Consider the following 26,517-nt stretch of genomic DNA (forward strand, 5'->3'; position numbering starts at 1 on the left):
AGGCAAACATAGGGGAGCATGGCCGGTTGGCCCAAACTGGGCGCCAAGCTGAGAGGGTGCTGCAACAATGACTGTGGTGGTGGTGCCGAATTTGGTGTTGCACAGGGTGCCACTGAAATTTGGAAGTCCGCCACTGCTGACAGTAAGAGCTGTTCAACTGTGGAACACTCTCCCTTGGGAGGTGGTGGACTCTCTTTCCTAGGTGGTTTTAAAGCAGAGGTTGGATGGCCTTCTGTCATGGATGCTTTAGTTGAGATTCCTGTTTTGCAGGGGGTTGGACTCAATGACCCACGGGGTCACTTCCAACTCTGTAATTCTATGATTCAAAATGTGAAACAGCATCTAGCTGTGTGTGCATGTGTTAGTTCCTTGCTTCTACAATGGTCTATACACTCACAATCATACCCATTATAAAACCCAGCAAGATTTGCAAATGAAAACCTTTTGTCTCCAATTGAACAATGTTCAGAGCACAACAGAATAATACTAAACTTGTGCTTGAGAGGCCTGCACTTGCTTCTGTTAGCTTTTGGTGACCACCTAACCAGCACTTTGGGCAGCATTCAACTAATGAGCCCTGACAATGGAAGGCTGTACAAGAACTTCTGCTGGCACAATGGGGTCCCCACCCCCATGCACATACCCAGAATTGGTTCAGGAGAATCCTTGGAACAGCACATAAGAGGAAAGGGCAGAACATTCCACCAGAGATGCTAGTGTTGGCAGAGGCATTCAGCTTAGCGTTATGCTGAATTCCTCCCTTAATATTATTTATTTATCTATTTATTCAGTTTATTTCTTGCCTTTCTGCATATAGTCCCCAAGGTGGCTAACACAGCAATAACAGAAATATAATAAACCAAATAGCTTGGATCCATCTTGCTTTATAGCTACTTTCCCTCTCTAAAATCACCCCCAAATCTCCTGTTAACAGTTTTCACCTCTAGAGCTTGTAGAAAGTTATTCTCAATACCTGCCCCTCATTCATGGAGCTTCTTTCACCTAGAGGTTCTTTAGAGCTCAGGCTGAAGTGCATTTCGGAAGTAGTGAAAGGCCCTTCAAGTTCAGGCATGCATCTGGAAGCAGAGGCTATGTACACATAGTTCCTATATTTACAGCATTTTGCTTTTTGCTAACTTGAGGGACGATTCACAGGTCCCTGTGTTTCTACCCTAGTGTGACAGCATCCTTTCTATAATATCTGAAGGGCGTTTGTGTGTCTGAAAATGTGTGTCCAGGAACTTCTGCTGACCATGACTTCTTGGAGACAGCCATAAGCACCCTACAGAAGTTACAGAAAGCGACAACTCCAACCTGGGACAAAGACACAGGGAACTGCATTTTGCTGTTACATGTGAAGTCATCATTAGCACAGAGTTATCTCGCCTACATTTTGCCATAAGATGCAGAATACATATCTGCTTATTTACACCTCTGCCTGCAGCTGTATAACATGCACACCCGTGTCATACAAAGGCCTCATTCCTATGCAGTAACTGCTGGCACACAGACATCTGCTTTAAGGCAAGGGGCTTCAAGGATCTCAAAGCCACCACCTTTCTCCCCTCCCTTTGCCACAGTGCATCCCAGGCTTGACTCCCCCTCGCCCCACCTTTCATGTGCCAGGAAGCCCTTTCCTGGCACAGCTGTGATGAAGCTGAGTTACACAACAAGCCCAAGACACCCTTCCTCCCACTAAAGCATGTCCCCTCCCCCTCCCCCCTTTTCCTCCAGCACCTACCCTGAAACAAAACCTCGTTGTCTGGTTGGCACTTCAGATGACACTACAATGAGGTGACTGTGAATGTGTCCTCAGGATGTTGCTCTAGCATTGGACCCAAAAACGCGCTCTTCTGGGCTGCAGTCATGATGGGGTGCCCTTGGGGTGCAAAACTGGGGTACCTATAGTTGTCCTGCAGCGGCAGCATAGAGTCTCTTGGGACTGGGGAGATATTCAAGTCGTTCATCAAGGGGCAAATGTAGGCCCCTCGGTGGTGGGCCCTTGCCATGTCCATAGGCTCCTTCTCGCTCTTGGAAGGGTTGGTGTTGGGGGGGCTGGTCAGGTGGGGGTTGAGGCAGGAGACATCTGGGCTTCTCCCCATGAAGTCCACTAGCATCCCAACCCCGGCTTTGTTGTCGTATGGAGGGCTGCGGGTGCTGGAGGTGGGGGAGTACCAATAGTTGGGGTTTTTGCAGCTGGGCGAGTCGTAGTGTGGCTGGGACATGGGCAGGTCCCGGCAAGACATGTGCGCGGCTGGGTGGGGCATGCCACCAGCCCCTTGCATGCTGTGTTTGAGCGAGTCGCAGGCCGGGAGCTTGCGGATGTCGCTGGGCCTCAAGTCCTCTTTGAAGGCCAGGGTTGGGGAGCAGTTGGGCGAGAAGGCTTTCTGTAAGCTTGCTTCAAACACAGTCTGCTGAGGGGGCGGGGCAGCAAGCTGGTGGGGCAGGGCGGGGAAATGCTTGCTGTCCAGGTCTGCCTGCCCTAGGCCAGGGGAGTCACTCTGGAAGCCTTGCCCAAAGGTGCCGTCCGAAGGGGTGGAGGGGTTCATGGAATAGGGCCCAGCAAAGTCGCAGGGGTCCCTTTCGCTGAGCCCAAAGCCCCGCGACTGGGAGGGCAGTGGGGACATGCTGCTGTCTCCACTGTAGTAGTCCAGGCCCAAATCTGTACTGTCTTGAAACATGGGGTTCACTTGCTGGGATTTGGTAGGGAACTTGGTCTTGCCAGTGCCTCTCTCCTTCTTGGAGGCACAGGCACCTCGGGAGCCTCGTGGCTGCCTGGCCCCCGTGCCCCTCTTGGAGGGGTAGGCACCTGTCGAGAAGTTCAGGTGAGCAGCATCAAATATGTCCACTTTCTTCCGCCTACCACGTCCCGGCTTGGAGCTGCTCTGAAATAAGACACTCTGGTTCCAGTTGTAACCTGGGGCCGAAGATGACTCATTCCAGTCCATCATCAGCTTCTCCAGGCTAGAGAGGCTGGACTGGCCCTCACTAGACGAAGCCTCGCTGTTGGCCCTTCTGTAGCCAGCTGGCTGGTTGAACTGGGTACTGTCCGATGAGGACTCAGAGAAGGTCTCAGAGACGGTCTGCTGCTTGGCCTTCTGGGGTGTGTAGTTGGAGATATCCAGGATAACATTGGGTTCGTTGATATGGCAGTCAAAGCCTGGGTTGTAAAGCTGGCTGAAGGTTTCAGAGTTCCAGTCCAGGTTGCTGTAGCCTTGCCGGAAAGCCCACTGGGAGGCACTGGGAAACTGCCGGCAGTTCTCTGGGGAGGGCTGAAAGGAGACTGAGCCCTTAGGGACCATGTAGCCACCTGGGGACACAGTGCTTGCCCGGCTGTCGCACCTCATGGGCGTGTGGGAGGAGCTGGAGAACTGGCTGGGATCCGAGCTGTTGAAGAAGGAGGCCTTATTCAATGGCAAGCTGGGCCCCGAAGTCTGCTGGGCATAGCTGGCACTATGGGCACTGCTCGGTGATGAGGGCAAGCTGTTGCCACTGCCATACGTGAAGCTGCAGTCTTTGTTGTTGGGGCAGTCCTGTGTGGCATGGTATGGCTTCCCTTGCTGGAACAAGCTAGAAGGTGTCACGCTCTGCCCACCACTGTTGCTGAAGTTGCCGTACTGTGCATAGCTGGAGGCTGCTGTGGAGTGGGCGGTGGGTGACCTGGAGACAGCTGAGAGAGGCGCCAGCTTCTGAAAGGCATCTGTGCTGCGGCATTCCGAAGCAGCCTGAGAAAGGCTGTATCCCGCTGATCGGCTGGGAGGGAACGACTGCCGGCTTGTCATGGCTGTGTGAAAGGGTGCCTCAGTAGTAGCAGTAGTGGTGGTGGAGGAGGGCGTGACTTTACCCCCTCTGCTTGGGTAAGATGCCATGCCCCTCTGTGTAGCGATGGCATTAGGAGGAGCCGTGTACGAAGGAGCAGATTTCCGTGACTCAGAGCGTGTATTTGAGAGGGCAAAGTCTAGCAAGTCAGAGGAATCATCTGAATCCAGCAGGGAGCGGAAATAGCCTGTGAAGAGGCTCTGTCTCTCCTGGCTTAGCTCGGACTGTGATGATGGGTTGCTCCCACCATAAAAACCAGTCCTACTGGATGAACTTGACTCCAGCGTCGAAGAGTGGAAGGTCCGAGAGTCTTGGTAACTGCAGTTCCTGTTGGCTTGGCTGGAGAGGTGTCCATGATGGGACATCCAAAGACTTTCTTTGTCTCCGCCCCACTCGGAGGTACCATCACTGAAGTTCTGGCCAAGGTTTTGCTCAGGAAACAGCGCCCCATTCTTGCGGGACCGCCTCTTCCTCTTCGGCTTCTCCATGGAGTCGGGCTCTGGCCGGCCCCTTTTTCGTGGGTGAACAGGGTCAGCATGCATGGCTGCCCCTGGGGCTGCCTTCTTCTTCTTGCCGATGCCTTCAAAAAAATCACTAAAGGAGCAGCGAGGTGACCGGGCAGAGTGGCCCCCTCCACGTCCAAACCCGCCTCCTTTACCACCACGTCTGCGGAAACCTTGGACCCGGTGCAAAAAGTGGGAGATGCTTTGAGTGTCTGGGGCTTGGTGGATGGAGTCTGGCTCACTTGGGGTCCAGCAGCGAGGCGGGGAGCAACGAGCCGAGCACTGGCTCTGGCGGTTTAGGAAGGCAAGCTTTGCCAGGACATCAGAGTAGTCAGCTTTACTATCATTGGTGTCGGCGACATAGGAGGGCTGTGGTGATGCCAGTTTCTGTTTCCTCCTCCTCCGCTTTTTCACTTCTGGGGTGGGTTCCTTGGGTTTGCAGGGACCCAGCATCAGGTTTTTTGGGGGTCTCCCCCGCTTGCGCTTCAGGATAATAGGCATTTCACCTGGAGGAAAGACCACCACCACATTACGACCATTGTTCTTCATCTTCAGCAGCGGAGTTGGCTCCAATGAGCTGCAGGTTGTGAGCTCTTTGCCTTCCAGGTTCAAGTTGCTGTTGAGAGAGGACACTTTGTATGTCGTCTTGTTCCTCCTCCCAAGGGAGACAGGGATCTTGGCCATCTTCACCACCATCCTTCGCACTCCACGGCACTTGGGTTTTTGGACCTGCAGGTTGGCGGCTGGTTTCTGGCCATCTTCAGGTTCCAGTGGGGAAACGATGGGCTCCATCACTTCTGCTGTCACTGGCATCCTGACTTCATCTGGTTGTGCCATCACCACCTCCACTGGTACAGCCATGGGGAGGACTCTGTTCTCAGCTACAATCTCTGCCCGCCGGCCCCGGCCACCTCTCCGCCGGCGGCAGAGCATCTTTGGTTTATCTGTTCTACGTAGAGCATATTTCCTGTGATCATCCCTTCCCCGCCCCCCTCCTCGCCTTACTACTCCTCTCAGGGAGCAGCCTCCAAGGTGGGAGCTGGGCTGCAGCGAATGTACTCCTAGGGACTCGTCTGTCTCTAGCTGGGGCTGGGAGTCTAACAACTTGGGCAGGGAGCCTAGCAGCTGGGCTTCCGGATCCAGAAGCTGGGCTTGGGAGTCGAGCAATTGGTGGTCCAGAGTCCCTAAAGACTGGAGCCCTAGTGGCTCAGAAAGGGGTTCCAGGGACTGAAGTGATAGTGATTCAGACAAGGGCTCCAGATTCTGCAGCTCCAAATGCTCCAGAGTCTGCAGCCCCAGTGGCGCAGGCAGTGGCTCCACCGTCTGCAATGCTAGCGGTTCTGGAGGAGGCTCTAAAGACTTAGAGTCTACTAGCTGAGGCTGGTGTTCCAGAGACTGTGAACCAATTAACTGGGACCTTGAATCTAGCCCCTGGCTTTGCAGCAACTGGGAGTGGGGCTCCAGATGTTGATGATCTATTAACTGGGGGCCTGGGCATGCCAAAGAAGCCAGTTCGCTCAGGATATCTGTATCAGCCAGTTCGGGATAATCAGTGGTATCAGATTCCAAGCTGCTAGCTTCATCTATGCTGCTTGATGATGCCTTCAAAGCAGGGCTACTCTGGGTGGCTGGGTACTGGGCACTCTGAGTGTCCCCCTCTGACTCTCCTTCACAGATGCCAGTGGGTCGGGTCTGCTTGGGCAGCTCAGCTTTGGTGCTGCCCTGCACTGCTACCTCCTCGGGGCTACGGATGCTGCTGGCAAGCATGGGTGAGGAGTAGAAGCTGTACTGCAGGCCCTGATCCTGGCCTTCCTCGTTGAGTGGTGGGTGGCTGTTAAGCTCTAGGCCACTGCAGTCCAGGTGAACACCACAGCTCTTCAGGTCCTGGGAGAGGCGGTTGATGTCCTTCATGATGTCTATGAGCTGCACCACAGGGTAGAGGTTGATACGGCCATTTCCACACTTGCTCTTTAGCAGCGAGATGATGTTGTCAATGTTGCACCTTCCTGAGGCCAGAGTGGCATTGGAGAAGGTCTTGGCAGCTCTGTCGTGCGTGGCTGTCTCATCTAGGCCCCGGGTGTCAACAGGGCAGCCCAGAACATTGGCCGACGGCAAATCCTCTGCCTTGGTGCTGCCATGGGCGTGAAAGCTCTTGTACCGGTCAGCCGTCTCAGCATGACGCAGTGAGCTAGACTTGTGCTCACGGCCTAATGCTGAACAGGAACCTTCAGGAAAGCTGAGCATGCTGAATGACAAGGCTTTTTCAGCCAGACATGCTGAAACCTTTTGACCAGGGTGCCCTGCCTGGTATAACTTTGGCTCTTGGGAGTAATCAGAAGAACTGCGGATGGCGCCTCCTGCTGATGGGACTGACGGGCCCTGTGATTTCAGGCGCTTCCTAAATTCTTCTTCACTGGCATGCCTCTTGGCAGAACAGTTGCTGGGATGTACATCTGCAAACGTGGAACCTGGACCTGGAACAGGCAAAGAGGAGACATTAAGTTTTTCATGTTAATTGGTTCATGTAGAAGTGTGTGATAGACTTCAATATAAGACAGCATTCACTTCTGGGGCTTCATGGAGGACGCTATTATTGTTATTATTTAAATTTGTTAAGTCATTTTATCTTGCCCAGGGCAACCCAAAGCAACTTACGGCCAAACAAACAAACAAGACAGACAATAAACCCAACATAGATACGTTAAAACCAAGAGGAAAGAGAAATACATTAAAAATATCCCACCCACTTCTAAAAGGCCACAAATAAAGTCCTGATTAATGTAGAGGAAAGTTTTTGCCCGGTGCCTAAAAATTTGTAGTGAAGGCAGTAGGTGAGAGCATTCCACAAATGGGAAGCCACTGCTCATTCTCATGTTGTCACCCTCCAGATGGTCCTCAGATGATGAGCACAATGTCTGAGTGTAGGCTCACATGGGGAGAACTGGTCCTTGGGTTATTGTGGCCCTAAGCAGTTTAAGGCATTATAGGTCAAAGCCAGCAGCCTGAATTGGCCCAGAAACTGATTGACAGCCAGTGCAATTGGGTCAGGATTAGTGTTATATGCTCAAACCATCTTGCCCTGGTGATCAGCCTAGATGCCAAATTCTGCACCAGTTTCTGGATTGTCTACGGAAGTAGCCCGATTTACCACACATTGCAGTAATCTAACCTAGAGGTTACCAGAGCATAGATGGCAGAAGTTAGGCTATTCCTGTCCAGATGAAAGCCATGCAGACAGAGCCCAATGCAGGAGAACAAATGTGCATGTGTTACACAACAAATGACCTGTACAGAAGGGTCCTCAGCACCATTTGTTTCACTGCTGCTTTGCAAGAGAAGAGTGGGGTGAAATTACAAAGTCCACAGCATAGAACTCACCTTCTGCTTTGCTGTTCCTGCTGTTACACTTGAGTTCTCTGTGGAGAAGGAAGACAAAAAAAGAAGAAGTTTAGCCTAGAGAACAATCAGAGCCACCCTTTGCAGTCCTTCCTGCCGGTGGCTCACTCATGTCAATCTTGTTCTGCAACAAGGGACCCAAATCTACAGCTGGGCATTTAGTTGTACAAATATCCTCTGTGTTTTCTGGTGCCCCAGTTCTGCACAGACAAGCAGTGTGGGGGTGGAAAGGTGACTTAATGAAAGAAGGCATGGCCGGCTGACACCTTGAACAGGAGCACTCCACCATATTATTTTGCTGGTCCCACCTGTGGTTCTGATTATTACCCCACCTCAGAAGGGTTCTCTCTCATTAGCACTGTGCCTTTTCACCTCAAACCAATACCTTCTTTTGAGAGGGTTGCTCTTAACAGTGTTTCTGGGCTATGACTGATAACAAATTGCTGGAACAGCTTTATACTTCACCAGTCGCCCTTGCGGGCCCCAAAATAGGTATGATGGGGGATTTCTTTTTTGGAGGGGGAACCCCCAAGCACTTTAAAGCAGCTACAATGCCCTTTTTAGACTGGAGCAGATGTGCTCAGAGAACAAGTGTTGCTTTTGCTGTCTAATATCCCTCAAATGCTGCTATTACCCCTAAAGTAACAAACAAACAAACAAACAAACACACACACACACTAGCACAGCACAGATATCTGCATTTTGTTCTAATGCAGAGCTAATAGAAGCTATTTCTGTAGCTAATTAAGTGGGAGGGGGAGCTATTTAGATTGAGAATATGGCACCAAGGAAAGGGTTAAGCATTCAATTCACCCCTGGCTGCTTTATAGGCAAATATAACAACTCTCCCACATCATGCCTGTTTTGGCCCTGATTCTCAAAGGGAATAAAACAAGTCATTGTGAGGTTCCACTACAGTGGAGATTCTGAGGAAAATCCACCTCTCCCAAACATGGCTGCTTCATCTTATGAAGATTTTAACTATGACTGCTTACTCAGAAGCGCCATTGAGCTCAGTGGTGGTTACTGCCTGGTAGGTGTGTTTAGGGCGGCACTCTTTAATGTGGATCAGGTAGCTCTTACTACCCAGCTTTCACTCACATTCAGACAGACAGACAGACATTCAACAGGTGCAGTCATGAGGGAATTGAATTGTTTTTATTTCTGTCTGTCATTTAAAAGCTCAGAGCCTCTGTTCAGAGTGGAGGTGGGTAACTCTGACAGAAATAAAAAAAATTAAAAAGTGGGTATTTCAGATGCATGCCAATGGGAGAAATGGAAACTATAAGCATGGATTGTTATGATGGTGGAGGAAGGCAGATATTCTGGATGTATTAACAGAAAGTCAAGTATCTGGTATATGTAGCACAAGTCATTTTTGGCTACAGGCTCTTGCAGCCACGTCTCCACTAGGTGTCCCTGATGAGCTACAGATCCCCTTCCAAGCCGCCATGTCTGTCAAATGGTTAAAACCCCCTCCCAAAGTTATTCCCACTTTCCTTTTAAACTTTCTGACCTGGCTGTGCTACTTCTCTGGCCTGACAGAAAGCCCTCTTTGTGCAGTTCCCCTTTTTGTGCGACAGCAGCAGAGCACTTTCCTTGCCCAGAGCCGGCTGAGGGAACGCACACCTGGCACCAGAAGGGTCCCCCCCTTTTTTATATATAGTATCAGTTACACAGTCTGTGCCTCCCCACACTCTGGAAGAAAGGGTGAGAGAAGGAAGGAAAGAAGGAAGGAAGGACACAGAGAAAGAGAGTGACGCTGAGGAAAAGAATGGAAGTTCTTTGTGTGCAACTTTCCCCTTGGCAGGGAGAAGGGAGGCCCAAACTGAACATTCATCATTCCAGCCTAGCCCCAAAGGGCCGGCCTCCACTTCAAACGAGTCTCCTCCCTCAGACTGTGGCAACCCTAGTCTGTCTGGGGAAGCCTTGCTTCAGACTGGCCGCACGGATGATAACCGGCCTACGCTGAGGCCAAGGGAGCTATGACTACACATGAAGCAGAACATGTGTATCGTCTCTGTCTTTGCAGGCTTTCCTGTTGGAGGCGAGCAGCAAATGGCGTCTTCGTCCTCTGCTCCAACCCCACCAGCCCAAAAACACAGCACCCAAAGACCGTCATACTTTTGTGGCACCTGAGATAGAAAACTCCACAAGTGACCCACCCGGCACTAAAAAACAAAACAAACAAAACACCCCAGTAATAATTTGCTGTCCTGTCATGACACCGCAAAGCCAGCTGCCTGGGTGGACTGTTTCACTCTCCCCAGTAGAGGCTGGTCCATTTGGGCAACTTCAGCCTGCCTTCAGCCAGCGCCCAGCTTACACACAGCCATTCTGGGAGTGGCACCGACTGCTTGCATCCTCCTCCTGAGTCTCAGTGTTGCCTTTGCAGAGAATGGTGGCAACAGCAGGATTAGTTGGTGTCACCTACTGTTGTTGCAGTTATTTGTTATATTTATCAGTAGTGTTTTTTTTTAAAAAAAACCACCCCAAAAACCAAGCCCTGAAAACAAATAGAAAATGTAGAGGAAGAAGAACCCCAAATGGTCACTGTAATACAAATAAAGTAGCAGATCCAACTCAACCTCCCCTCTTAGAATATATGCAGGAAATTAAGGTCCAAAGGCCTAGCTCAGGGGTCTGCAACCTTTAAGACAAAAAGAACCACTTGGACCCGTTTCCGAAGGAAAAAAAAACTGGGAGCTGCAAAACTCGTCATTATAAAAATAACTTTTTTGTCACTTTTTATTATTTCTTTGTTTGACCCCTCAGAATTACTCCTCCTCATAGAAATAAACGTTAAATTAGCAAGTTACCTTTTTGTGTGTGTGTGTTCTTCACTCCCCTTCAAAACAGTGACCAGCGTACATGCCCCCTTTCAATGCAGTGACCAGTGTACATGCCCCTTACAATGTAGCGGGCGGGCGGGAAGGTGACGTCGGGACGGTGCGTGACTAACGCACGCACAGCCCCCATGCGACGTCACAGCCAGTACAGCGCCCGCCACAGTGGGGAGTGTCGGGGCACACAATGCGCCTCCTCCCCTCGCTAGTATCCGCCCCGGAGCCGCGGCAAAGGTGTAAAAGAGCCACATGCGGCTCCAGAGCCGCGGGTTGCAGACCCCTGGCCTAGCTGAATAAACATGTTTTTGCCTGGCACCTTAACACAGGTAGTGATGGAACCAGCCATGGCTTCCCAGGGAGAGCATTCATCAACCAAAGAGCCACCACGGAGAAGCCCTGCTTTGTGCCACTATCCTCTGCACCTCCTTTGGGAGGAGGCAGACAGAGAAGGATCTCAGATGAAGAGTGCAGGGTCCAGGTTGCTTCATTGGGAAGAGGTGGTCCTACAGATGATCCAACTACTGGCCACCTGAGCATCAGCTTCCACAATCTCTGCCTAGGGTTGCCATACATCTGGGAAATTCTGGACACATCCTCTTTTGGGGGGGCCAATATTCCCATCCAGGGGGATTTTTACATTTTAAAGGAAATGTCTGGCTTTTGGGGGGAGTTTTCCGGCTCGGGTGTGGCAGCTCAGGTTTGGGCTGCTCTGCACGCAGTGGCCACTGCCAACCCGAGCAAGGGAAAGAGGGGTGCAGGCATGGCGGCAGCCCACATGCCCACGCGCCTCTTTCCCCAGCTTGGGCTGGCAGTGGCTCGGACTGTCCTCTTTTCTGTGCTTCAATATATGGCAGCCCTATCTCTGCCTAATGGTAGGGACAGGTCCTGGTTCTCTCGAAGGCCTAGTCCTCACAGGGTTGAGCAACCATATTGTCTTCCCATGGGCATCTGGTTGGCAACTGTGAGAAAAGAAGGCAGGACTGGATTGGCATTTGGTCTGATCCAGCAAGGCTGAATTGCATCACTTTAGACTGTCGGTAGAGGCTCATATGACGGAATGTTCCTTCATTCAAAAGCATTCCCTGCTGACGGAAGCCTAGCATGTTAGTGGGAAGAGATTCTAAGATTCTCTTAAGAGCTACTTTTCTGTGTTGTTGTGGAGGAGCATTTGGTCATTATAGTCTCAGGGATTGCCTCTCTCCATATGAACCTACCTGTACCCTGAGATCATCTTCTGAGGCCCTTCTTCATGTGCCTCTTCCATGAGAGGTCCAGAGGGTGGCAACATAAGAATGGGCCTTTTCTGCAGTGGCTCCCAATTTGTGGAATGCTCTCTCCAGGGAAGTTCATCTGGCACCTTCATTATACACATTTAGGCACAAGGCAAAAGTCATTTGATTGAGTGACATCTGATACCCTTTCAAATGTGTTGTGGGAGGGGAGATTATTGGTTTGGTTTTCTTCTTAATATTATATATATTGTGTTTTTTATATTGTAATTTTATATTGTGAACTGCCCTGAGTTTTATGCATAAAGGGTAGTATGCAAATCTAATGAATAAATAATTGGAGTTAAAAACTGTACAGTCCAAACTCCTTAAGGAAATCTGAGCTGGCTCTAACTAAGCTGTGTGGTGTGTGTTTCAGACCCTAAACACTGAGACTGGCTCCCTAAATACTGCCAGGCAAATAGAGTTTTTTGCATTGCTTGGCAGGTAAACTGTTTTAATGGGATGAACTCAGTTTTTATCTGCTGAGCCTGTCTCCATTTTATATTGTTTTTATTGTTTTATTATGATATTGTGATTTTTAATTGTTGTAAGTCACCCTGACTTATGCATATGCATTAGAAGGGTGGAATATAATTTTCAAATAAGTAGATAGCTAGATAGATATAAAAGAAAGAATATCATATGATAATCAGAGATCAACCAAGCTGCCTGGTTCAAACACACTGTATACCCCCATGCAATTATGTGTGGGAATATGAGTCAGGGGCTGTAGATCAGTGCTGAAGATCTGCCTTGCATGCAAAATGTTCCAGATTCAATCCACAATGGTCTGGTAAGTATAGGAACGTAGTAATCTGCCTTACACTAGGTCAGTTTATTTGTCCATCTAGTCAAGTATTGTCTGCTTTGACTGGCAGCAGCTCTCCAGGGTCTCAGAAACAGAGAGGTCTTTCATATTACCTGTGCCTGAGCCTTTCAAGTGGGGATGCCAGAGGGGGAATCAGGGATCTTCTGCATGCAAAGCAGTACTTTACTACTAAGCTAGATAGAGTCCTTGATTACTAAGATGTCTGAGTGCCCTGGAGTGGGGAATAACAGCACAATTAAGTTCAACAAAACAGTAAACTTTAAAATAATAAAAACACATATTAAACGTTTACTGTTGTGTAAGTGATGTGTTTATGCAGCAATATTCTTTTTTTAAAAAAACAACACAATAGCATCTTGAGCTCTTATTGGTAGGACAGGCTATGAATAAAAAGTAGAGGACATAAAATATAAAAGTAAGTTTTGCTCAAGGTAAGAAATACATTCCCAAAATGGCAGAAAGAGCCATTGGGACTTTCCTTTCTCACCAGCCTCTTTAACTGAGGGTCCAGGAGAGCTGGGGCTGATGGGAGTTGTAGTCCAAAACATCCAGAGGGCATCAGGTTGGAAAGACTCCTGCAAATCTTTCACCTTACTCAGCCATTAGTGGATACAAACACACATAACAAAGGAAGAACTGGATAGCTTGCCAGGGGGCCTTACTTTCTGTTTTCAGGGCCATAAACCTACTTTGCTTTCCCATTTATAGGGCAACTGATACCACCAAGGTAAAAGCAACTTTGAAGGTAACTTTGTTGTTGTTGCTAGATTTATATTAGTTGCAATGGGCGTAAATCAGAAGCCCAAACTTCTGATGGCGCTCAGAGGTTAACAATGGAAGTGGTGGGATTACTTCCAGTGATAATCAAAGTCTGGCTCTGTTTTTACACACTGCCACAAACCACTCTACACATGTGGTGCTGGCAGGATGCCAATGGCAGGATGCAGACCGAGTACCACATGTGCCAGCTGGATCTTTTCACAGCACTGCCACGGAAGTGGCTGGAAGTCAGCAGAGGTCAGCCCTTTCCTGTGGCCGCTATGGGCTGAGATGGTTGAGACTTCTCCTCTCTTAAGTCATACAGTCAAAACGTACAAAGGAAGCACATCCCCCCCCTTGCCCTTTCCATTGTTATGTTTGCATTTTTAAAAAACTGGTTCATGAATGTTTGTTTTTGCATCCATTCTCCATACTTCATGAAACATCATTAAAGTTTGCAATACCGATGGAGGAACTGGAGTGAGAGAGATATGCTGGCCATATTATAGGTGCTAGACAATTGGTACTTTCTTTCGCTGCCTTCTCCCCAGTCTATATTCACCACGCTGGAAATTTGCAGAGCTAGTTTAGCAGAGGTCATTCCAAAAGAGGAAGACGAGTCTTTGTAATGAGCCTGTGGGGAGGGACTTTGTTAAACTATCTGTGGTGTTAGACCTGCCTTCATTCTGAAATAAACTACTTATGAGATGTTCCACAATATGTGCTGAAAAAGCTCCTGGTGAACTGTGCTCTCTTTGAACAACAGGGTGCTTGAATCTGTGACTGTGCACAAATACATACCTTCTCTGACCTTTACAGTTTGATCTGCAGGGGTACATGCCACCAGTTCAAACACTGATTAGTCATTTGTTTTGCCTCTTTCCCCATGTTTCAGACAGGCTATCTGCCTTTTTATGGCAAGTGTCGTAAGTTCACGTCAATGAAACTCAATTCAAGGCTTTTAAAATATTGTTGTTGTTTTTAAGTAACAGAACTGGGGGGTTGGGGTGGGAAGGAGCCAGTGTGGTGTAGTGGTTAAGAGCGGTAGTCTCGTAATCTGGGGAACCAGGTTCGTGTCTCCGCTCCTCCACATGCAGCTGCTGGGTGACCGTGGGCCAGTCACACTTCTTTGAAGTCTCTCAGCCCCACTCACCTCACAGAGTGTTTGTTGTGGGGGAGGAAGGGAAAGGAGAATGTTAGCCGCTTTGAGACTCCTGAAGGGGAGTGAAAGGCGGGATATCAAATCCAAACTCTTCTTCTTCTTCTTCTTCTTCTTCTTCTTCTTCTTCTTCTTCTTCTTCTTCTTCTTCTTCATATTGCCACAAACACTGGACCATCAGCGCTGTGCACAACCCACTTCTGTTGCAAAGCAGAAGAAGCAATTCCGCCTAAGTTTGACCTGGGAGAAAATCTGTTTTGTTTAAAACAGACTGTACTGAATGCGCTTCCAGAGCGTCCTACTGCTCAAGCAATGTTTCGTCATTATGCACCCTGTGTTTTAAAGCCAACTAGCCTGGTGTGTGCCCTTGTATGATGATTTAACCTTGTTTCCCAAAACCTGGGCAGTTTCCTTTAAAACCTCAATGAGTGATATGAGAAACTTTTTGCCTTTCAGTTTTTAACAAGGTATGTTTCCAGTCCAGAGACTCCCAACTGGTGGGTCAAGATTCTACCAGATTGGAAGTTGTGCACGGTTCCCCAGGAAGCACATTTAATGAGTTCAGGTATTTATACTTTACACTGTATATCTCACAGCTAACAGAATATATTCTAACTCCTTTTGTGTGGTTCTGTCAGTTCTATTATTTGTTAAAAACGGAATAGAACAAAGAATCCACCAGTCCAGTGTGTTGCAAGGACTTTCTGTAAAAGCGCTGACAGTGGTAGGCACTGGGACACTTGCCCCATAAGTGTTGCAGGAACAACTTGTGATTCACCACATGGAGCAAATGCACACAGATAGAGCTGTTTCTGACAGCTGTGACCTAGCAAGGTCTTTGCACTGGTTAAACTATGGAATTAGCTCCCTCAAGAAGTAGTAATGGCCACCAACCTGCATGGCTTTAAAAGAGTAGACATAAATTCATGGAGGATAAAACTGTCAGTGGCTACTAGCCAAAGTGGCTACTTTCTGCCTCAGCTGTTGGGAGGCAGTATATCTCTGAATACCATTTGCTGGGGCTCACAAGTGGGGCAGTGCTGTTGAACTCTGGTCCAGCTTGTAGGCTTCCCACAGACACCTAGTTGGCCACTGTGAGAAGAAGATACTGAGCTAGACGGGCCATATGCATGTTCTTCAGGACTTAGGAAATAGAGTGTGTGAAATATCAACCCTTGTCATTAGTAGGTAGCACAAAGCCTCTGGCCTGGCCTGGCCTACTATAAATAATGGCCGCATGCCTCTCCTGGTAAATTCTCTTTCCCAGCTCCTGACCAAAGGGGTCCTGGACTGGAAATGTTATTCTCCAGATCTAGATTCAGAGAAATTCACTAATGCAGCCTAGTCTTGACACTTCCACTGATTCTGTGGCTGAATATTGCAATGTACAACTGGGAAACACAGGAACGTGTTGAAGGAATTTCTTGTTAAAGAGCTAAGCTGGAGGTGGCAAGCAGCCCCCACCAAGGTTACATGCAATTTCTCTGGGTGGACTGCGCCACCTCCACTGACCCAATGATCCCCATCTCTACTCTGCAAAACCTGCCATGTGGACCAATGGGGGATTGGCACAGTTGCCATTCTGAATGAGTGCATCCAAGCCCTGATGGGAAAATGCCATGTGGTTATGCCCTCAGGCTCCAGTCTGGTGGGTAGCAGCTCCAGGCTTGCAGGCTACACTAAAAGGAGGCTGAGATGGTTCTAGGTCTGGTGCTGGAGAAAGAGGCTGAGCCACAGCAAGCACAGAAGGGAAGAACATTTCCCCTGAGAACAAGCCAGCCCAGCTCAACAGAATGCCTCCTTTCTCCCTGTCCCACTCTGTGCTGCAAAAATGCAATTGCATACTGTTTAATGCTTTTAATTTACAGCTGCCTTCTGCATTACAAAGTGTTGGTTTTTCATGCCGTTCTGAGAGCGGGAGATGCAGCATGCAACTATCTTAAAGAAATAAAACAATCAGATACATCCTATATACCAGGAGTAGGGAACCTATGGATCTGTAGATATGGTTGGACATCTCTCATCAGCCCAGCCAGCTTGGTCAATGGTCAGAGATGTTTGAAGCTGCAGCTCAGCAACATCTGGAGGGCAGCAAGTTCCACACCCCTGTTATATACTAATAGCAAATGCATTAGCCAAGTGCTTATCCTTTTGTAGCCAAAACAGCACCACCCATGCACAGGAGAGAAGTGACAACAACAAAGAATACAGAAAAAACACAAATTTAGAAGAAGACAAATTCTGCTTGATGTTGTGGGGAGGCACTCCCAACAAAAGTTCAATGAGGACGGAGTGTGCTCTATGGGCATGGAATGCTGATGGGCTGGGGGGGCGGGGTAGAGAAAACTAGTAGGGGGGAGAATAGAGTATCCTGGGAAAGGACATGGCTGGCAGGCTTTTTGAACAGGACCATTCCACACTGCAAAATTTTGCTGCAGTTTCCACTTGAAATAAATACTGCAATAAATAGAATGGAAGGGAGGTATAGCTCTACTCAACCATAATATGTTGATGTAGCAAGTGGTACAATTCTTTTAGCCAAAACATAAGGGTGCATGGGTAAATGATAAGTGGCATGCTATCCTGACTTTTTCCCCTAAAAGAAAAAGCTTAATCCATACAATGGGGCTCAACCAAAGCACAGTTAAACATATTTTCAAATCCTACAGATTTCAATATGGGAATTAAAGTCTCTGCTGCTGAAATCCCAGGAATTGTTTTAAAATAATGCTAAACTCTGGCTGGATTATTTATTATCATTAATTACATTTCTACACTGCCCTTCATCTGAGGATCACAGGGCGATTTACCACCTCATGCAAGGTGATGGGTACTCTGAGCTATTTATTTGTATTTGGAAAGATGCTAATATGGGAAAGGGTTAACCTGCATGTGGGAGGGGGAAGGCATTAATGGCTTTGACTCCCAACACACACCATTCCTTACGAAACAAGAAGGGCAGAGAACGGAATGGCAGATCCACAGGTATGCGCTATGCTGCATTATCACTCAGAGAGGCTCACATTGTATTTTTGGAGATGGAGAAGCATGGGTCAAGATGTGCCTCTTCAACTGGGCAGCTGGGAGGGAGGCAGTCCAGCCTCCTTCTATTCTCTCCTCCCGTGCCTGCACTCTCAACCCCCCACCCATAAACATCTTCCCCATGTTGTTTCACATACTGTATGTCCAGCCTCTTCTTGTTCCTCTTCCCTTCAGTCTTGGCACTGAAACCTTTTCCACTGCAGGCCCCAGCCAGCCGGCTAGCGAGGCACAGCCTTCCCTCCTTCCCCCTCACTCAGCTCCAGGAGGGCTCCACAGCTCAGAGCGCCTCTACAGGAAGTGACCTCAGTTCTTTGGCAGGCTTTGCCATGTTGCACCTACAGGAGCCATCTGCACCATTCAGCAGACTCCTCTCTCCTCCTCCCCACTTTGTGAAGGACCATCACCCTTCCGCCTTAGATCTGCTCAGATCTTTTCAAAAGTGCTGTTTTTGCTTCATTTTTTAGATTCTCCTATTTTTCCGTCCCCTGCCTCCAAACTTCCTGACACTGTCCAGTACGGGTAAGAAGGAAGGACTCCCATGTCTGCCGCAGACCTGGCTTTCCTCCTGATTTTCCGTACACTCCCACCCGCTTCTTATGAGAACACTCCTTCTTTCGCTCCCCTCCCCACCTCTGCTTCGCTGTTTCCAGGCAACTCTTGGCCAGATGTGGAGTGAGAAGGGTCAGGGAGGCAGTAGCTGTGCACAGCAGGGATCCACAGAGCCCTTGAGGGCAGCAGGGAGGGAGGGTGTTGGAGGAACCAAGGTCTCTCTCTTCCAGAGCACTTCCTCAGCCCCCTCCCCCTTTCTATCAAAAGGGCTGAAGATAACAGGAGGAAAGGGAGGACTCTTTAGGGAGCCAAGAACAGGGATGTGTGTATTCAATCATTACACTGTGCAAAGAATAAACCCAGTACTACTGAGCATTCAGAATTCTCAGACTCTGCTCACTTTCTAAAGAAAAACCCAAGTTTCTAGTCCCAAAGGCAGCCAGGAGAGGTCTATACAGAGATTCAAGGATCCTGGTTTTTCTTGCAGTTTTAAATAGTTTGTTTGTAGCCTTGTGTTTCGATGCTCAGGATCAGTATTGGGTGTCTGGTTGCACTGTGCTTCAAAATATATCTCCTCCCTCCAATGAGAGAAAGTTTTACCTTCACAACCATCCTGCGATGTAGGTTATGCTGAGAAAGCAAGCTTTGCACCTGCATGGGGATTAGACTCACCCCTGTCTAAATCTAATCCTCTTTCCACTTGTACACCAAATGCATAGGGCTACTTAGGAATTGGTAATAAAAGCATTTCTGCTGTATGAAAAGTAGGCATCTACATACACGGCAACACAGGAATGAAAACGTATTTCCTGCCATGGCACAAAGGAGAGCCAGGGGATTCTAAGCACACACACATGTGCAAACACGCAAACACACACACACACACACACACACACACACACACACACACACACACATTTATCTGCAGTACTTTCATTTCAGGGGCCCCTTTACCTGGTCTGGGTAAGGGTCAACCAATGTGAGCAAACTGGCATGGGGAATTACGTTTGGCATGCAGTGAGGCCCAGCTCCCTTCCAACAACATACACAAGCCTGCAACCAAGACGATATTTGCTTATGAAGTGGCAAACATGGGACCGAGTCATGACATGTCTAGGAAGTGAAAGCATCACGAAGTCACAGCTCTACCCTGGGCTGAGATTTGGTCGACACTACACAAATTTACAGAAGAAAGGGTGGCAAAATACTTGTAGGTGAATGCATGGCACTACTTGGGGCAGCATGCAAGACAGCACCTTTTTTCTTAATGGTTCTATACACTAATGTTAAAAAAACCCAAACTTTCCCTGCACATAAAAGACTAGCATGGCAGGCAAAGAGCTAGGTCAAGACCTCTCTGATCTGCTAGTTTTCTGCTTTCAGGGAACTCTGTGTAGATCTCTGTGTTTTAAACATTGGATAAGCCTATTCAAAATTGGCATCCCTCTCTGGTCTGCAAGTGGTAGAGACCAATCAACTATCTGATGCTGCTGAAAACATAGACTAAGCTTGAGTTTGAGCCCAATCCAGTGAACCCACATCCCCCACCTATTTAGCTTTGCTTGCCTGTTCAAATTGATATGGAATTTTTAGAGCAGTGGTAGGACTCCTCAGGAATCAGGGGCTGGATGCAGCCATCCAACTTTCCCTAACTGGCCCTTGGAAAACTCCCTAGGCCACACTCCTTCTCCAGACCACACCCTCTACTGCCCCTGCTTCACATGATTTTGCCTGGCCGGAACATGTCCTTGAACTCTGATCAGGATTCTCATGAACAAAGGTGAAATTCACATTCATTGCTCCACCTCTTTTTGCCTGTGGCCCCACCCACCATTGGCATATGGCCCACAGGTGGTGGTCCAGAAGGGAATGTGGCCCCTGGGCTGCAAAATATTTCCCCATTCATTTTGGAAACACACACACACACAAAAGCATGTTTGATTACCGGCAGGGGGCAAGCAGCGCCGGAGAGGGCCCACTCTCTGCCTTGTTCCCACCCGCTTACCTGGGCCGCCCGTATTTGCAGTGGAGGTTCACCCTGAAGTTTCTCTCGCTGCCGTCCGCCTCGCTGTTGTTGGGCTGCCGCAGCCCCGGGCCCTGGCTGCGCGGGAACCATTCAGCTGGAGGGTTGGCTCCGTTTTCCAGTCCAATGGGCTGGCAGGCGATGGAGCTCCCATCTGTTAAATGGAAGCACACAGACCCGGGCGTGTGAAGCAGCGACAGAGCAGGCAGAAGGTACAAGGAGGAGGAAGGGCCAGATTTTTTTTTTATATTAATAATAATAACCAGGAAATTTAATTTCAACGGGAGTTGAAATTAAAGACTACAAAAAGCCCCACAGTGCTTTGGTTATGGATGTGCAGGTGACAGGGCAGATGAGCAAGTGTTTGTGGCGGCAGGCAGGGCATAAGGAAGAAGGGTGGTGGTATCTCTCCCTCCCCCCCTCACTGTCCAATCTTGCAGGCTTTTAGTAAGTTGATGCTGCCTCCTTGTAAAGATAGTGGACGGGGGGGGGGGGTGAGGCAGGGGAGTTATGTATATGGCATCACTAAGTGCAGGAAGACATTTTGCTGAATTGTACTTTGTACTGCTAATAACACATATACAGGTCATCTTGGGGTTATTTATTGTCTGTGTCATGCAGGGTATAGAGAATACCATGCCAATTCATGCCCACCCATATTCGCAGCCATGTCTCCCTGCTGCCACCCTCCCGCCGGAACCAAAACATCTCTGTTTCGAAACAAGTTTGTGCCAAGGATACAGCCAGATAAGGGGGGGACCTTGTGTCTCTTTGTCCAAGGTTTCAGACGGCTCCTGCTCAAGGTCACCAAAAAAAGGAAAGGGTGTGGGGAGGCTTGGCTTTGGTCTATAACAGATGTGCACAAAGGGGCCTGGCTCCTGGAGAATGCAACCCCACCTCGACCCAGAGGGATTATGCTGTGGGTCAGATGTCTCTGCAGCCCTGATAAACAGACAGACAAAATGTCCGTGCATCCTTCTGCATGCCAGGCCTGGCTGTCACTCATCAGATCCGCCTCATCTCCAGCCCAGGCTCTCTTGGCCTTTCCTTCCTTGTCTGGCTCCCCTCCCCTCCCCTCCCTTCTTTTTGTCCATCTCATCATAGCCCTGCAGGGGGATCGGCCAAACTCTATTAGCTACAGTCATCCTGCTGTCTCAAGCTGTGTCTGTGAGTGTGTGTGTGTGTAATGGGGGGCATGCATCTCTGTGCAAGTTATCCCTGTTTGAGTCACTAAATGTTGGTGATACGCAGCTTTGCACCTTTGCTTACATGCCTGGATGTGTGCTATTTTGCAGGCATGCATCTGTGTGTCTATTTATTGAACAGGACATAAAATTCCAACTCGACGAGCTTCATGACTACTTGGCAAGGTAGATCTGGAGTGATCAAGAATGGCCAATCGGCAGCCTGGGGGCCAGATCTAGTGCCCAAATCTGTTTTATCATGCCTCTGATAACCCTAACCAATATTTAAATCAAGGTGTAGTATGAATTTTGGTCAAGAGTTTAACGTGGGGAGGAAATGAAAAATTGTTCTCAGACATTGCAGTACGTACAGATATTCTACACCTGCCGTGTAGCATCTCTCTTTGGCTTTCATACACACAGTCTCAGCTGCACCCAAATTCATATGCTCTCTATAGCCTTGTTGTTTACTGTTACTGACTTTAAACAACTCCCAAATAAATGAGCTGGGGTTATGAAGACCTTTTCAGACCCAGGGGCCACCTGTAACCTGATGATACATCACAGGGTTCAATTTATTTCCTTTTTTTTTAAAAAAAGGCACGTGGTCCCCATATTTGCTTCTGCTTATGCAGAGAACGCTCCTGTATCTTTCACTGCTGTACAGAAGAGAGAATTTTGGCAATTGCTGCTTCTTATGCAGTGATGGGAAAAACTGTTCCTGTCAAAATGATTTCATCTTCACAGGCATTTAAAGGAATGGAATTCATTCTTCCAACCACTTCTGATCTCCCCACCCCCTTGTTTCCTTCTCTCTTCCTACTTCTTTTAGAAGATAAATAAAATCCGAAAGAAAAAGAAAAGTTGGTGGTGCCCATGGTGTCACACATCTGGATGCTGTCAGGGCAGGACTTTGGGGCAGAAGATCAAGTACCCACTCATCAGGAAGACCCCCAATGCAACAGGGCTGGCCTACCACACATTGAAGTAAATGAAACAGCACACACTGTCATCCAAAGAGCCCTCCCTGTAAGACTATTTAAAGATGCAACATTATCTAAGGCAGAGGGAGAACTTGTTACCTTTCCAGATGTTGCTGAACTACAACTCCCATCATGCCTAGCCACTGGACACACTGACTAGGGTTCTTGGGAGTTGCGGTTCAGCAACGTCTGAAAAGCCACAGGTTAACCACTCCTGATGTGAAGCAAGGATAGGGAACCTGTGGTTCTCTAGTGTGCCATTGGGCTCTCAACTCCCATTAGCCCCAGCAAGCATGGCCACAAGAAATGAGTCCTGGCAGAACATTACATTGGCTATGTGCACCATTGCCCTCACCCACCAGTTGAAAGTCCATTATCAAGACCCCCCCAAACTGTAGCCTGCCACTGGTTTCCTATTTAACCCACAAAGGAAGTCCAACTGGAAACACAGCGCAACTTGGTAGCGTGTCCAGCAGTTTTATAAGGCTACGAAATGTGAAGAATCACAAACACACACAAACACACTTACAGAGAAAATAAAGGCACTACAGTGGTACCTCGGGTTACATACACTTCAGGTTACATACGCTTCAGGTTACAGACTCCGCTAACCCAGAAATAGTACCTTGGGTTAAGAACTTTGCTTCAGGATGAGAAGAGAAATCGTGCTCCGGTGGCACAGTGGCAGCGGGAGGCCCCATTAGCTAAAGTGGTGCTTCAGGTTAAGAACAGTTTCAGGTTAAGTTCGGACCTCCGGAACGAATTAAGTACTTAACCTGAGGTACCACTGTATTTCTGAAAAGATCGAACATAGCACAGAGTTACAGGCGCTTACTTCTGAAAAACAAAAAGAAAGCCTCTGCACACCAACTCCTCCTTCTCTGGGATTTGGCTGGCCAACGTGATGGTCTGACTTGTTTTGATAGTTCTGGCTTTTAGGTCATAAAACAGCCCCTCTGGCATGTCCAGATGAATGACCTAAACAGTGTACAGTGGTACCTCAGGTTTACATACGCTTCAGGTTACATACGCTTCAGGTTACAGACTCCGCTAGCCCAGAAATAGTACCTCGGGTTAAGAACTTTGCTTCAGGATGAGAACAGAAATAGTGCTCCGGTGGCGCAGCAGCAGCAGGAGGCCCCATTAGCTAAAGTGGTGCTTCAGGTTAAGAACAGTTTTAGGTTAAGAACGGACCTCCGAGGTACCACTGTATGTGAAGCCTTTCCTCACATGAGCCTGCCCACGGTGCTCTTCAATGGAAGCTTTGCTCTGTGCCCTACAGCTGTGCTCAGGAGCCCAGTTGGGTGGGCATGACCAGATGGTGGCGCTTCCTACCTTGGGAGGCCTGGATGGTCTCCTTTCTGATGGCTTTCAAGTGTTAAATCCTCTCTTTTTTTTACCAGTTCTTGGGACTGACAAACATTTTGCTTTTATTCTTTCTATCGTATTGTATTATTTTATTACATCTATATCCTACTTTCTTCCTTAACAGAACCAAAGATGGCATACATGCAGTTTCAAGGTAGTCTGACCATACCCTGGTACTGACCATACCCTGGGGACATAAAGTTATGTTTTTAACTTGTGATTTTGAGCTGCTTATGGGCACGTGAAGTCAAAAGGCAGGACAAAAATAGAAATACTTTTGAGAGAAAAGGTTTAGAAATCTGTACTTTAGAAAATAAAATAAAATTATAAACATACAAGACAATGAAATCATGCAAAGTACACAAGACATTAAAAATGGAAATTTACAGAGAAGGATCCAACAAGTGTTGGAAATGTAAACAATTTTATCATATGTGGTGGAAATGTGAGATTGTTAAAAAATTCTGGGAAATGATTTATAATGAAATGAAAAAAATGTTTAGAATACCTTTTGTAAAATAGCCAGAAGCCTTTCTATTAGGAGTTGTAGGAGCGTAGGTGCCAAAAGAACAGAAGAATTTGTTTATGTATGCTACGACCGCCACCTGTTAGCTCAAAGATGTAAAAAAGAAACCATCCCAACCAAGGAAGATTGGCAAAATAAATTAATGGAATATGCTGAAATGGTGAAATTAACTGTAAAGCTCAGAGACCAAGATGATAAGAATTTTAGAAAGGATTGGAAAATGTTCATTGTATATTTTCAAAAGTATTGTAAACATGTTAAAACATTGGCAGGATTTTAAGAACAAGTGTAATTTTAGAGAAACTATAGAAGAAATTGGATGATTTTTTTTTTTTTTTTTTTTGTAATAATGATATGCAGTTGGAAAGAAAAATTAAGGAACCAGAGGATGGGGTGGAGGGAAGTCACAGGATTTGGGGAATCCTTAATTTTAGATTTGAAATTGGTTTTACTTACAGTTTTGTTTGTGTGTTTTTGATATGGTTTTTATTTTATTTTTGGACAGTTTGTTAAAATTTAATAATAATAATAAAGAATAAAAATGGAAATGTGTATTTTGTGAGAAAATACTATTTATACATGAGGATTTTTTTTAAAAAAAAGAAAACCACAGATTAATACAGAAGGGAAATGCAAAAGAATTATGAATGAGCACATGTGAAACTGACATGGACCAGAAATAGATGGCTCCGTCCACCACACTACAGCTCGTCATTGCACCTAAACCAGCAAACTCTGGCCTGGGGTGATCCTGCAAGCCAGGATCAGAAACCGGGGGGGCAGGGGACACACACATTGGTTTGTGATCCTGATTTACAGGCAAACACAACCCCACAGCTTGACTGCTTGGACAAAAAGGCAAACTACGGTTTACCCTAAATTAGGATTGGGAAGTCGGGAATCACTGTACACAAATCTGAGAAGCAGGAAGGCTTGTTCACCTAGAACCAAATCATGGTTTTGCATGGCATCTGAACAGAGCCTTTGTGAGCTAAGAATCCAGGGTTCTTTGACTTGAAGCAAATGCAGCCTATATCGTGGAAAGCAAAAGGCAGCTTCCAAGTATCCAGACAAAGTCAAGTCTTCCACCCTTCCTTTGTCTTTCCCCCTTCCTATCGCCTTCCGATGCTTGGGAGAGGTGGGTGACCTAAAAAATGATGGGGTTCTTAACATTGAACAGATTCTCATGGTCAGGCGGTTAGTAAAATTAATTTCCTCTGGAGCTAAAACTCAATTACTATGTAGATCTCAAAACATAAATCCCTTAGAAATACTACAATACTAACGAGATCTCTTGGCACTTCAAAGAAATAGGTGAGCCATCAAGATAAGCGGAGAGTGAATTGCCCAGTATAGACATTCATTTACATTTGACAAACATATATCAGAGTGCTTTAATCAAGTGGCATCTCAGACAAAAGGAAAGTTGGCACAGTGTGGCACAAAAGGAAGGTAGACATACCTCAGTTGTATCATGGGAATAATGCATAAAGAATAGTAAAACATTTGATGCATTCCAAGCATTAATGTTTATAGAAGAGGCTACCAGTAAGGAGCCAACTGAGAATGAGGGTAGGCTGGTGTCCACTGGAACAAGGCAGGCATGTCCAAACTTCAATCCTAGAAAAGGTTGAGAACTTTGGTTGGCCCCTTGGTCAGCCCCCACAGCCCTTGACTTCATCAAATCTCGCCCTCTTTGAAAAAAGTTTGGACACCACTGATAGGGAGACCAGCAATAGGTGGAGCCAGAGCCAAAGACAGCCACATTCACCCCCTGGGCTGGTGACAGGTAGGTGGGAGTGGACTGAGAGCAGATTGAGGGCTCATCCACACATCCACTTGTCCTGCTGTTTTCAGAGAAAACCACTGTTTAGCCCCACATCATTATTACATACTTTGCAACTACAATAAGCCTGCAACATCCGCGGGGGTTACGTTCTGGGGATCGCGCCTAAAGCCAAAATTGTGTATATTCAAAACCCATTGGATTCAATGGTGGGTGGGATTGCCCATGGCATTTTCCCCATAACCTCAAACACCCCGCTTAAAAAAAAATTGGGATTTTTGACCACATGTGTAAAACTGAAGTTAAATGCACGTAAATTGCAGCCTTACTGTACATCTACATTCCTGATACGTTGGGGGGGGGGTCTCTTGAACATGTGCAGCTTCACATTATACACTCTTAAATCATAGTGTCATCATGACTGCAGGTATAAAATGGAGTTTGCTTCCGTTGCCCTGATGCCATGAACACATT

The 26,517-nt window shown here is 47.5% G+C and overlaps 1 protein-coding gene across 4 annotated transcripts in view; it reads right to left on the reverse strand.

Moving 5' to 3' along the window:
- The window catches only part of AHDC1 (AT-hook DNA binding motif containing 1), a 204,807-nt gene that overhangs the window by 8,891 nt on the left and 169,399 nt on the right, over positions 1–26,517 (reverse strand). For all 4 annotated transcript variants that reach the window (XM_081201858.1, XM_081201860.1, XM_081201859.1 and 1 more), the window contains exons 2-4: positions 20,179–20,350; positions 7,701–7,738; positions 1,742–6,796 (exon numbers count right to left, since the gene is read on the reverse strand). In XM_081201858.1, coding sequence (XP_081057984.1) covers positions 1,785–6,796; positions 7,701–7,738; positions 20,179–20,350 — 5,222 coding nt within the window. In that variant the 3' untranslated portion in view covers positions 1,742–1,784. The remainder of the gene's footprint in view (positions 1–1,741; positions 6,797–7,700; positions 7,739–20,178; positions 20,351–26,517) is intronic.

This window comes from Podarcis bocagei (genome assembly GCF_964188305.1).
Source record: "Podarcis bocagei genome assembly, chromosome: 7".
NCBI lineage: Eukaryota > Metazoa > Chordata > Lepidosauria > Squamata > Lacertidae > Podarcis > Podarcis bocagei.